General features: G+C 39.3%; 2 protein-coding genes across 3 annotated transcripts in view; one reads left to right on the forward strand and one right to left on the reverse strand.

Moving 5' to 3' along the window:
* The first annotated feature begins 958 nt into the window (after nucleotides 1–958).
* On the forward strand, nucleotides 959–3,601 carry LOC107758759 (cytosolic 5'-nucleotidase 1B). The gene is made up of 6 exons (XM_016576573.1): nucleotides 959–1,181; nucleotides 1,297–1,416; nucleotides 1,505–1,637; nucleotides 2,084–2,206; nucleotides 2,325–2,488; nucleotides 2,592–3,601. The coding sequence occupies exons 1-6, from the start codon at nucleotides 1,167–1,169 to the stop codon at nucleotides 2,844–2,846; spliced, it is 810 nt and encodes a 269-aa protein (XP_016432059.1). The 5' UTR covers nucleotides 959–1,166; the 3' UTR covers nucleotides 2,847–3,601.
* An 85-nt stretch (nucleotides 3,602–3,686) lies between these two features.
* Nucleotides 3,687–13,543, reverse strand: part of rassf8a (Ras association domain family member 8a) — a 19,037-nt gene continuing 9,180 nt past the window's right edge. For both annotated transcript variants that reach the window (XM_016576571.1, XM_016576572.1), the window contains 3 exons: nucleotides 8,046–9,010; nucleotides 5,261–5,405; nucleotides 3,687–4,255 (listed from right to left, as the gene is read on the reverse strand). In XM_016576571.1, coding sequence (XP_016432057.1) covers nucleotides 4,134–4,255; nucleotides 5,261–5,405; nucleotides 8,046–9,010 — 1,232 coding nt within the window. In that variant the 3' untranslated portion in view covers nucleotides 3,687–4,133. The remainder of the gene's footprint in view (nucleotides 4,256–5,260; nucleotides 5,406–8,045; nucleotides 9,011–13,543) is intronic.

Consider the following 13,543-nt stretch of genomic DNA (forward strand, 5'->3'; position numbering starts at 1 on the left):
TTTTACAAATTCTGCCTCTCATTTGCCACCCCAATTGAAGAATGACCTATAAATGACATATGAGCCGGTTCGTTTAAGTGACTCAAAACCATGCACAGCAATAAAGTAGGCTATATACCGAACTGACTCTTCTGAAACGGTTTTTTAATGAACCGTTCAAAGGGCTCGGTTTTATTTTCCAGCGTTCGTTGATTGGTTACTGAATCAACATCTGGCTCACTTGCATTCAAATAATGCATCTCATAATTGTGTACTGCAGTTATATCTGATCAAATGCACACACTTATTCTTTAGCTTTGGTTAAACAAATCAATTTTGCTTGCTTGGAACAGCAGCTATGCTAATTATGTCTATTTGTTTCTCTGTTTTTGCCTAACTAGGATTTACACAAGCTTCAGTCTGGATCCAGAACACCTGAGAAGAGATGATGCCAACCCCTCAGAGGACCTCAGATGATGCCAACCCTGAAAGAACATACAGAACTACCACATTTTGCTATAAGTTTGATTGCATCATATAATAATTGCTGTTAATAGTGTTCATCGTCTGTTTGATTACGTCTTTAACTGATTTTTCCGTACATTTCTGCCATATGTACATTAACTGACAGTCACCACTGATAAGCTACTACTAAATATTGTAGAAACTTAAATTGCTGTAAAGTTGCTTTGGAGCGATGTGTATCGTGAAAAGCGCTATACAAATAAACTTGAATTGAATTGAATTGAACTTGCTGAACTGCAATAGTATACTTTTTAGTGACGTCGAAATAAACCTGAAATCAGCGCAATTACTGACTGGCTATTTAAATGACAGAGTGTAGTTAAAGACCGATTTTTAATAATGATTATTTAATAAAAACAAACTGCTCCAACAATAGTTAATCTGGCTCATATGTTGTGCCGCTCCAGAGCGCAGGGTGGCGGCGGATTAACGTACATTGAAAGTGAATGTTGACGGCAGCACTGTTTTGCTCTGTGCACAGCGTGAAGTAGGCGGGAATTGTACTCACATTTCCTTTTTTATTACATTATGTGTTTTAGGAGTGTCCATACCATGCAAAACTGCGCGCAGGTTTGGTTTGTGTTCGTTTAAGTAACCGCTCGCCACGTTTCCTTCACTTCCGCGTCTGTTCATGCAGGTAAAAGAGGGATATTTTGAAGAGAATGGAAGATAAAAAGGTAAAAGTCAAAAGTTACTACACTGTCTTCTAGTGAATAACTCCAGTAACTAACGAAACTTAATAAAGTGCTCGATTTACGCCCATTCATGACTGTATCTCATCTGTTCATGCAGAATTACTCCGGTCCTCTTATGATTGCGCTGCAATATAATGACCTATTTGACTTGGACTCAATCTCAACGTCCACAGACACAGATGCACTACCCAAAGGCAGAGCATTCACTTTTATCAAGGTAGGTCAAGTTATTAGGATGCATGGCCAATTTCAGAGGCAGTTTATGGTGGTTTATCATGATCTTAAAATGCTTGCTGTGAATGTAGGCTGTGCAAACAGTGAATGAGAGACTTGTGGAACAGAACAAGTCCGACTGTTTGCTTTTTGAAGTGATCCTCATTTCAAAGGAGTGTTCAGAAGAAATCAAAATGAAGATAGATGAGAGTGTAAAGCATTATGGTAAGTTCACTTCGGTAAGGCCATTTTAATACAGCACTTGCATGGATATAGAATAGGGACTAAAATGTTTTTTTTTCTCTCCAAGTGGTCAAAGAAGGTACTCCTAAATTTTCTTTTAATTTCTTTTTAAATTAAATGTTATATGAAAAAACATTAGCTATAAAATACGAAAGGTTTTGACAGATTGGAATCACAATTTTATGGCAGGTGATATATTTAATGTGCTTAAAAATCATATTTTTATGTTACTTGGACAATAATTTATCAAAAAAAAAAATTAAGTTGTCTCACAATAATAATAAACAAACGTGGGATATTCTTAAATGCTTAAAAATGTTTTTTTTTTTGTATACTGTTTTTATACAATTCGTATTAAGCATGATATGCTTGTTATGTGCTTTGTTTTACATCGTGCTTATTTTGCATTGTTTTTTTTCTATCATTAGGTCTAAAAATTGGCAAATTTTTCTTTTGCAAAAAGGAAGAACTCATAAATACTCTTCAGTCAAACAAAGTTAAGCTGTTCCTCTCTACTGAAAGGGATGATGTCTATGAAGCTCTGCATACAGGTAGATCACTTAATGAACATTTAACGAGTCGTTTTAAAATATTTCTGCATGATTTAAAAAAAACTAATATTTGCATTAATACACATTAGTTTATGTTTGCACATTTTGTTGAGTTTAGGAATTCCAGCTGCTTTGCTGTACGATCAGGCTGATGATCATGTCCTCAATCAGCTAAAGGTCATTTTCTCTGGTGACGTTATCGGTTTCTCTGAGGATTCACTTGATAGTCTTTCAGAGTTTGGATTCAGTGAAACCCAAATGGAGACCATCAAAACAGCAAAGGTAAATTATGAAATATTTGTATTTATGCAACAATCTTTTTTTTTTTTCTAGTACTGTTTTTTTAAGCTTCATTAGTCATATTAACCTTGTCTTATGTTACCAGATCTGCATGAAGGAGTTTGCCGTTCTGCTCGGTCAGATGAGAAGGAGGTTTGGGCAAGAGAACAGCCCTCTCTGTACCTGTGTCTTAACCTCATGGGGCTCTAGAAATGTCTGTGCATCTGCCCTGAAAACTCTTCGGGAATGGGGTCTGGATGTGGACGAGGCGTTTTGTCTGGCTGGAGCTCCTTGCAGCCCCATACTGGCTGTAGTTAAACCCCACGTACTGTGGGACGGTGGCCTTCTCAACATGAGTTAGTAGCACTAAGCTGGACACACGTGTGTGGCTTACCTTTCTTTTAATCAGGTGCCAATTCTATTCTCTTGCTGTTACACTTGACTTTGCATATTTTATTCAAAAGGGTTATGTTGTAAAATAAGAAGCATCCATATGGGGTGATTAGGGTTTAATAGTAATTCACAGTACTATATATAGATTTTGTTAGGGGTTTGTATGAAGCTTTTCTATGTTTACATTTGTTTCAAATTATAGTACATGCTTGACTGTAGGAAAAAAATTAAAAACAAGGTTAAATACCCCCAAAATCTACTGAAATTAAATGCAGCCATATTTAGAAGACACCATATGAGCAAAGTCCGAGCATAAAACGTCATAATATATTTTATATAATCGAATTCACAGAGTCAGCATGCTTGCACCATCGTTAAAGTTGATCCTAACATGGCTTGGGTTGAATTTCAGAAAGGCACTACTTTCAGCTAAACAGCTGTGATTTCAACAAATTATATATAACAAATATATAATATTAAAGATATAGTTCACCCAAAATGAAAATTCCTTTAAAACATTTTTTTTTTTTTATAATATCTCCCAAGTCATAATGTTTCGAATATGAGTGAACATTTTCATTTTGGGTGAGCTATTCCTTTAAGAGTAAAAGTACATGTTCAAGCAGTATCAGTTACATTTATGCATATTTCAACAATAATGACATTGGCAAAATTAAAGCGAGGAGTACAATATTTTGCAGCCATGCAGTAACATATTGCAACTAAAATAAGTGATTGTCTTTGGCTCAACAGTAAAACAATTATACAAATTGATAAATCAACCATAGTATGAAATGTAAAAAAAACAAAAAACTATTACAGATCAGATTGATCTCCACTAAAAGTAAACACAAATGTGAATGTTGCACATTCATACAAATGTGGCTAAAATAAGAATACAAAAATATATTTATGCTTCCAAAGTAATTCATCCACCTACTAGTTTTTTTTTTTTTATGTGACAAGGTTACAGATATCACTTTCTAATATTAGACACTACAATGATACTATACATATGAAAATCAACATACTTATGGTTTGTATTTGAAATGGTATGCAGCTCTTTGTGATCAAGATCAAGTATTATGATAGGGAACTGAAAACTGAAAGTTCTCCTTCATGCTGAGCAAATCGGCTCTCGGTTTTGCTTGAAGTAGCATCAAATAAAATGTATTCAGTCTCAAACATACTGTATATGGAGAGGTTTAAAAAAAAAAAATAAAAAAAAAAATGAAATACTTCTACCAAGTGGTCCTTAGACATAGATGCCCTCAGGATTTAAACCTGAGGAGATCGAACTATGGAGTCCATGGATGCTGCCAACCACTGGATGAGATAAACCCGGTCGTTTCAATGAGCCAGTTAATGCAGCAAAGTCTGGGAAATGAAAGAAAACAATTTAAAGAACTTTGTCTAATATCTCATTGTGCTTACAGGGATTGTAAAGCTCATTTTAACTATATATGCTAGGAAGAGCTTAAGAATACAAACAAAATGAGTGTAGTCTTGACCAAATATTTCCATAGATCTTTGCTTAATTCCAATAACAGTTGCTTGTTTGGAATATCATGCCACCATACTACTATTCCTGTGGTATATAGTATGGATACAATGCATGTAATGCCAATTTTCTGAATGCCTAGAATATGCAAATACAACAGAGCACAATGCTGTATCCACAATGCAATGCAGTTTACTTATTTCTAGTGTGACGAATGAGCTGGAAATAATATCATCTGTGATTTTGACTCATTATTTGATCAGATTCAGACTGCATTCAGTATGCAGTACGCTAATATTCAAACTAGCCTTTTTAATTAACCAAGTAGCCAAGCCTTTGGATATTGTAAACTGTTTGGCCGATAACACGTACAATACCAACTCTAACCACAAGGTGGCACTTCGGATTAGTAATATAAACAATAACAGAAAAAGCACTTTGAAGGCAGTGACATCTACAAACAGAAGGCTTGCAACGGCAATGTTATTTTTCATCCAGGCTTGACGTCAATAAAGTCAGAAAGAAATAACAGATTTTTGTACTCGACGGAGTAAATGACAGAAGCAAGAACGCTGAGTCAATCATTGCAACGATAATCTGTCACGGCGCTGATGAAGCAGGAGCACGCAAAAGCTTTTAACTCTGTCCTACATGGGCCTGCAGTTTTTTGCTAGAAGTGTAAGTGAAAACTTACTTGGCACTGCACTAAATTAAAAACAGATGTGGTCTGGCGCTGGTCATTAATGACACTTGTAAAATGGACTTATTACTCATTATGGTTGAGGTCTTATTTTCATTCAAGCTAACGGAGTCCTAGCAGAATCCACACTGTATGGAGCATATCCCTGGGGCTTTAGATATATTGTCAGTAAAAATAATACCTTTATAATCAGTTGTGTTGCTGGAGTCATCATCGCCAGGCTCCACGGGCAGAACAGTGACTTTGGTGCCTGTTTGTTGTATGAACTGCTGTAGGTTTACCTGCCTCAACTCTTTGGTAAGCTGCTCCAGTTCATACTGACTCTCCTGGTGGAAAGAGGGTGGAGAAGGTGCTAATGAAATGTTTGTGTAGTATTGCAACTGGCACTCAGCCTGCAGCAATGCAGTAACAACTGGCTATAAACCGTAACAATGTTCCAATGTACTCCCACAAAATCAGCTCACGATTCTAAACAGATGTGTCATTTTTGCATTTACAACAATCACAAGAAGTGAGAAATGTTTTAGACAGAACTCTTCTGAAAAGAGCAGCTAAGACCAGCATGCATTTCTTTGTTAGTGAGTGCTGGTTTGGAACTTGTCTAGTTAAGTGTACTTCAACCAGCTATGTTGTTCACCATTTGCCATTTGTTGAGGCTAGTCAACCTGCATCAGCATTTTGCTGGTTTAACTACTTAAGAAGCCTTGTGGAGGAAACCACAGAGTCAAGTTTTTGCGGTTTAGACTGGTCGAGTTAGTCCCTGCTGGTAGATGCAGATATTTTTGGATGGCTCTTAAAAGCGTGAAATGGAAATGCTCCCTGCTGCCTTTGAAATCACAGCTAAGGCTAGTCGCTAATGAAGGAGAAGGACTAATGTTTGCACATTGATTCTTGTGGTGCCATCAGCTAATCACCACTGTCAACATGTCATGACGTCAAACTTAAGACCGAAACACACTACATGACTTTTTAAAGGGGTCCTATTATGCTTTTTCAACTTTAGTTAGTCTGTAATGTTGCTGTTTGAGTGTAACGGAGGCCAGCGGTAGGTGCTGTGCAGGTAAACCTCACTCCCCTGATCTCAAGAGACGCACTAGCGACTGACGCTAGTGGCTGCAGTCTTTAGCCTCCTTGTTAGTGCGTCCGCCTCCCATGCCGGAGACCCGGGTTCGAGACCCACTCGGAACGAGAACGAGGTGTGGCGGTGAGGACCCGGGAGAGAGGCGGGTTTAAATTTACGCATTTACACTGAAGCTCGCAATGGTAAGGGGAATGACATTTCCCGACCAGGCACCCAGTGCTGGCAATCACAGCACACACTGGCCCAGCTAACCAATCACAAGACACACTGGCCCAGCTAACCAATCACAAGACACACTGGCCCAGCTAACCAATCACAAGACACACTGGCCCAGCTAACCAATCACAAGACACACTGGCCCAGCTAACCAATCACAAGACACACTGGCCCAGCTAACCAATCACAACACACACTGGCCCAGCTAACCAATGGCAACACACACTGGCCCAGCTAACCAATCGCAGCACACACTGGCCCAGCTAACCAATCGCAGCACACACTGGCCCAGCTAACCAATCGCAGCACATTTTGTATTTCAGAAGGCGGGCCTTCATTTGATACAGGAACTGTTCGAGCCGTTCATGCCAGACTGAGGAGAGGTGTTGTAATAATGTAAAATATGTGAAAAATGTGTTTTTCGAACAACCTAGTATGAGAGCCTGTTCTAGTACACCCCCAAAACAAAATCAAGACTTTGTAAAAGAGCATAATGGGACCCCTTTAAAATCTGAATAGATTTTAATTAGATAGGCATCATTCACTTGCCAACTCTGTAAATGATTACAGAAGAAAAAATGGACATCATACACTAAAACAACTAAATAAAGATCACACCGTACCAAATTATGACAAATGATAAGCATTTCAAAATCAGCTTAAAATATCAAAAGTGTTTGATATCCTTCGGCTTGATGGAATCATGGTCTGAAGCTATTGATCACTGCGAGAAATCAGTCAACTCCAACTGGCCAAAATCTGAAGAATGGCTCTGACATTTGTCAACTTTCGGCAAATAGTGTCAACTCATCCAGACTGCAAATTAGAGCAAACTTTTTTGTAGTGTATGTTAGCCTTTACTTCTAGGTACTTCTGGGGGATCCTGCACCACTCAAACAACTGGTACCGAAATAAACAGAAACAGGCTGCGTTCCAGTTAATTTTTTATGCCCTTCACTCACAAACATCCCTCCGTCTTGTTTACTCGGATGTACATCATTGATTACGTTGCATGGGTGCCCACTACAAGCGGAACCCTTGCAATGGGCTGAACTGGAACTTCCTAAGCCCTTGATCACTTAGAATCAGCTGTACAGTTGGTTTTGTTTACATTTTTCCCCTTACAAATTTGTTTGGTACAGCATTCTATATGTACAGTATAGAGGTATGCTTGGGCTGTTATAAATATGAAAAAAAACATTTATATATTATAGAGTTGTTTGGGGTGGGGATAAATTAAATGCGATCTGCAATGACGTCACAATCGTGTTGCATTGTGGTCTATGGAGCGGCCTGAAGTGTGTATATGAAGCAGACTCGCTCCCTCGGTCAAAATCGAGGGGTCGAGGGTCTGTCCATATAAACTTTCCTCGTCCACTTCGCGAAGTGGAATGCACTTCAAAATGGCAGTGGGGATTCCTCCGAGGGGAATTGCTTAGGGAAGTTTGCGAGTGCGTGTCTAAAAGTGGAGTGGAACGCAGCTATAGTTAATAGTTTTATCCAGGTATTGTAGACTTCTTTGCAGCCAACACAACATATACTGGTGAAAAGCAGTGCTTATCTTTTTTAATAATAATCTCTGGCACAAGACCAGTGATTACCACTGCAGTCTTCAATTTCAAAATTTCATATGGATTACTCAAGTTTTTGTTTGTGAAACTTGACGTACCTGCAGTCTCTTGCATGACTCAGTCAGTGAGCGCTCCACTGCTCTTGAGCTGTTTTCAAGCTGGGCCGTGTGTTGAGCTTGAGCCTTGAGTTCTGCTTTCACTCTCTGAAGTCTAGCCTTCACTTCCCCCTCACTGGCCTGCTGGCTCTCTCTGATCTCCTTATGTTGCTTTTGAGCCTCTATGCCTGCCTCTACACCCTGCAGAGACATCATCCGCCGTTCCAGATCCACCGCACAGCCGCGCAACCGACTGCTCAACTCCTGGAGGTGCTCCTGCAGTTGCCTCTCGCTCTCCCGCTCGATCTCAAGCTCGGTTGCCCAGAATTCCTCTTCCTCAATCTCCACCTTGTTCCTTTGCACCTGCTTTTCCAACCTTGAAACTTCCTCTGTCATCTTCACATACAGTTCGTCGTCCTCTAGTCCAACTCTTTTCTCGGTCAACATTCGAAGCTCTGCGTCGTACGCCTCTATCCTGCTGTCTAGAACCGAAAGAGTCTCCCTCTGCAGTCTCACCAGTTGGGTAATATCCTCCACGCGGTGGCCTGATAACCGAGGGGACATTGATGGTGAATTGTGAGCGCTTCTCACTAAAACCTCTCGTTGTTTGGCACTACCGTCACTGAGCCTGCCTCCACTAAGGATGTCCCTCAGACTGCGGGGCACACCGGTGAAGGTCAGAGATTTGCGCCGTGGCTCGCGCCGACGGAGGGAGCGGTCACCCGGAGCTCGGAGCTTGGCCATCAACGGAAGGCTCTGCCGATGCAAGCCACGCTCTGGGCCCCGAGGATTCAGACCTTCGGTTGAGGGGTACTCATTGAGAGACGGACCAGTGCGGTGTAGGATAAACTGCACGTCACCGGCATACTGCCCCCAAGTATTCAGAGAGGCCACCGGACTCTCGTGAGGAACGAGATGTCGCTCGGTGTCCCTCCATTTTTCAATCAATGTATACCGTCCTGTGCGACCTATAAAAAAGAACAATGATTACAGTACTGAACAAGACTACCAACAAGCCATAGATATTAAAGGGATAGTTCACCAAGAAATTTCACAAAGAAAACAAAAATAATAACTTTATTCAACTATTTCTTCTCTTCCATGTCAGTCTTTCTGGCGTTCTGATGTAGAACCTGGATGTGCTGTGCCTTGTTTACAAGCAGAAGACGCACACTGTACATAAAACATGTTTAAAGTAAACATGTCTTAAGATTTCGAGAGAATGACTTGCAATTTTTTGCCCAGCCTTACTTATTTGAACCAGAATATACAGACGATGAACGAAGAGAGATGGACGTTCTACGTCAGAACGCCGGCTCTTGCGTCAGCAGCACCACACGCATCCATCGTGATACTCTCGTGAACGCACATCGAAGACTGACACGTAATAAATTGTTGAATAAAGTCGTTATTTTTATTTTCTTTGCGCACAAAAAGTATTCTTGTAATTTCATAAAATAACGGTTAAACCACTGATGTCACATGGACTATTTTAACGTTGTCCTTACTACCTTTCTGGGTCTTGAATGTGGTAGTTGCGTTTCGGTCTATGAAGGGTCAGAAAGCTCTCGGATTTCATCAAAAACATCTTCATTTGTGTTCCGAAGATGAACAAAGGTCTTACGGGTTTGGAACAACATGAGGATGCATAATTAATTACATAATTTGTCATTTTGGGGTGAATTAATTGTTAGGTGCTCTCAACAAATTTTTGTTGACTAATGTTGCAAAATTGACCTTAGCATCATGCTAAAGCAACAATTTGTAAATGAAAACAGTATCATTTACAATCTCATGTTAGTGTACATCATTATAAACACTTTGCCAAAGTAGTATTACTTTATTTCTGTAAAACCTTTTTAATGGGAAAAAAAACCAGTGTAATTCTTGTTTAAATCTGTTATGTTATGACTTATATCATTGTTATGTGAATACACAAATATATTAGGGATGTTTTCCCAATCCCATTCCACCCTCTTCCGCCCATGATTTCCTGTTCTTCTCCACTACCATATAATTTGCTTAAGGGCAAAATGACAGAATAATTGTTCTTCATAAAATTAGTGCACTTCATCTAAAGATACACATTTGAAACAGCGAGCAATGTTTTTTTTTTATACTTTCTTCCCCCAGTAAAAACATACAAATTACTTTCAAAACTGTCAAAGAGGATTGAGGTGTTCTTAAGAGTTTTTTCTTTCAGTAGAACGAGTCAGATTTTCCATGTCAGCGGGCACTTTGGTTGCGCCAGTGCGTTTCTCACTAATACAAGAGGGGGCCCTTAGATTGTACCAGTCTGAGTGCAGCTGAAAATAGAATCAAACGATGACGTCAACCAAGACAGGTTTGAATCAAAAACAAAGTGTTTTGGGTCCCACTAGTGATGTAATTAACTGAAATCAGCTTTGTAGACTATTTGCGCCCTCTCCTTTAAACTCCTTAAAATATGCCTGATGTCTTTAGACAAGTTGTTAAACTAGTCTCAAGATGTTGGAAAGCCAAAACAAACTCTCCGATACTTAATCTTCTTTTTCATTATGAAATGGATGATGATTACTCAATCAACCTCAATGCCAGATGGTTTCAGCATTACTCAATGTATGGCATCTGTGTTAGCAACTATAGCTTCCATGATTTAAGTCTTCCATGCCACTGCTGGGGAGTAACCAACCAAAAATAGAAGCATAGCTTTTTGGTAGTATAAGTTATTTTCCAGTAAAGAGCAATTTTTTAAAAGATAGCAGTAGCATGACAATTGTTTATCTGTTTTTTTGTGTCATATTGTGTTACTCCTTGTGTGTTGGGATGTCTAAATCATTTTGATGAATAAGTTTGTTCAGACGATTCATTTCATTGAATTACATACTCATTTGAGTAGTACTCATTTCATTTGTTTTTTATTTTGTACTGTTCTCTGAGGTCCACTTATAATGTTATCAAGATTTTTACATCATAAAACATAATTCTGAAGTAATAGGCTATTTTTGTCCTGTTTTTAACCCCACTCCTCAGAATGCTCTGTTTGAAGAGGTGCGGCGGATTGTAGATTCGGAAGTAAATGCCCACTGATATGATTGTGTGTATGCAGCGATTTAGGTTAAAAATGCATAAATACTCAGTACATATCAAACAATCTGTAATAACAGACAAAGCAATAGTAATCATGTAATGAAACAGTTACTCACACGTCTCATTACTGTCGGATCCAATATAGTCGGCACAGCATTGTCTTTTATTTTCAATCTTTCTGAAAATCCTGCATCGGATTGTGCCTAGTTTGTAAACGAATCCGCGGTAAAATGAAGTGAACAAAGGACCAAGTTCTTACTGACGTGGTCTGGATCTTCATTAAAAATAATAAAACAATTTCCTAATGTTCAGATCAGAAGGAAGGTAATTCAAAGACTGTTTTTCCACAACTTTCCACTGCACAGAAACCAAACGATAAAGATCTTTATCGTTTGGTTTCTGCGTAGATTTGCGTTCGCCCCTCTCTTTATTACACTACGTGCACGAATCCGTGAGCGGCGCTAAAGAGGCAGCGATGTACAGGCAGGCGTTGATCTTCTTCTGCGGAGGCGGTGTTTAGCCACCTCAGTTTTACATCATAGAGTAGTACATTCCACAAGCTGTTGTTTTGGCACAGTGGCTTTAATATAAGCTGTTTTTAGACTAACAAGAAAGTTTTCAGTTCTGAAACTTACAGGATGTTTTTAATAGTACAATTATTTAGTTTTTAATAGAACAGCACCTCTTGTATGTCAAAAGATCAAGGGAATTTTGGTTTCTCAGTTTACAACCCCTAAAGGCCTTCTGAAGTGAATCGATGCGTTTGTGTAAGAAAAATATAATCTCTAGCGTAGCGTCCGATAACTGTCGCATGAATGTTCACGAGAGAGTGGCGTTCCAGCGGATGATGTAGGACGTAGCGTAAGCTCCGGTGAGAAGTGACGAACACACAAGTGCAGAGGAGAGAGCAAAGTTCTTACTGACGTGGTCTGGATCTTCATTAAAAATAATAAAACAATTTCCTAATGTTCAGATCAGAAGGAAGGTAATTCAAAGACTGTTTTTCCACAACTTTCCACTGCACAGAAACCAAACGATAAAGATCTTTATCGTTTGGTTTCTGCGTAGATTTGCGTTCGCCCCTCTCTTTATTACACTACGTGCACGAATCCGTGAGCGGCGCTAAAGAGGCAGCGATGTACAGGCAGGCGTTGATCTTCTTCTGCGGAGGCGGTGTTTAGCCACCTCAGTTTTACATCATAGAGTAGTACATTCCACAAGCTGTTGTTTTGGCAGAGTGGCTTTAATATAAGCTGTTTTTAGACTAACAAGAAAGTTTTCAGTTCTGAAACTTACAGGATGTTTTTAATAGTACAATTATTTAGTTTTTAATAGAACAGCACCTCTTGTATGTCAAAAGATCAAGGGAATTTTGGTTTCTCAGTTTACAACCCCTAAAGGCCTTCTGAAGTGAATCGATGCGTTTGTGTAAGAAAAATATAATCTCTAGCGTAGCGTCCGATAACTGTCGCATGAATGTTCACGAGAGAGTGGCGTTCCAGCGGATGATGTAGGACGTAGCGTAAGCTCCGGTGAGAAGTGACGAACACACAAGTGCAGAGGAGAGAGCAAAACAAAACACCGGTCACGACTTAGAAGTACAAAACTGTAAAGAAAAATATCGGAAGATTTCGATATATTAGCCAAGAGGAGACTGGCTTTCCTTTGCTGTAAACTAGCAGATTCTCACCGGAGCTTATACTACGCCTACGTCATCCGCTGGAACGCCACTCTCTCGTGAACGCGCATACGAAAGTTAGCGAAAGTTAGAGATTGTGGATTATAAAGTTGTAAATATAGATATTTTTCTTACACAAATGCATCGATTCACTATCAGAAGGCCTTTATTAACCCCCCGGAGCCATGCTAAGTACTTTTTATGATGGATGGATGCAGTTTTTGGGATTTCAAAATCTTAAACCCCATTCACTGCCATTATAAATCTGGGAAAAGCCAGGATATTTTTTAATATTAACTCAGACTGTATTCGTCTGAAAGAACAAAGTCCTATACACCTAGGATCGCTTGAGGGTGAGTAAATCATAGGGTAATTAAAATTTTTAGGTGAACTATTCCTTAAAGTCATACAAGTTTTGAACGACATGAGGGTGAGTGATTAATGAGTTTTCATTCTTAGTTTAACTATTCCTTGAGAATATTTTTGTAGCTTGACAAACTACAGTTTCAAAGTAGCTTCGCCAACACTTTTCCATACAATTTCTTTTTTAATATGAAAGACTACATTAAAGGTGCTGTATGTAGGATTGACACCAAGTGGTTGAACTAGGTATTGCAGTCCAAATTCAAAATATTGGAGAGGGTTTTTTTCACCTGGCCCCTCCTCCTCAGACTTGACGCACACGCAGGTTGCCAGATTGACGACACCAACAGGAACGAGCGCACTTGACGATGAATGAAATGAAATACGCTGT

Source organism: Sinocyclocheilus rhinocerous, unplaced genomic scaffold (genome assembly GCF_001515625.1).
Source record: "Sinocyclocheilus rhinocerous isolate Xijiao unplaced genomic scaffold, SAMN03320098_v1.1 scaffold954, whole genome shotgun sequence".
Classification (NCBI taxonomy): Eukaryota; Metazoa; Chordata; class Actinopteri; order Cypriniformes; family Cyprinidae; genus Sinocyclocheilus; species Sinocyclocheilus rhinocerous.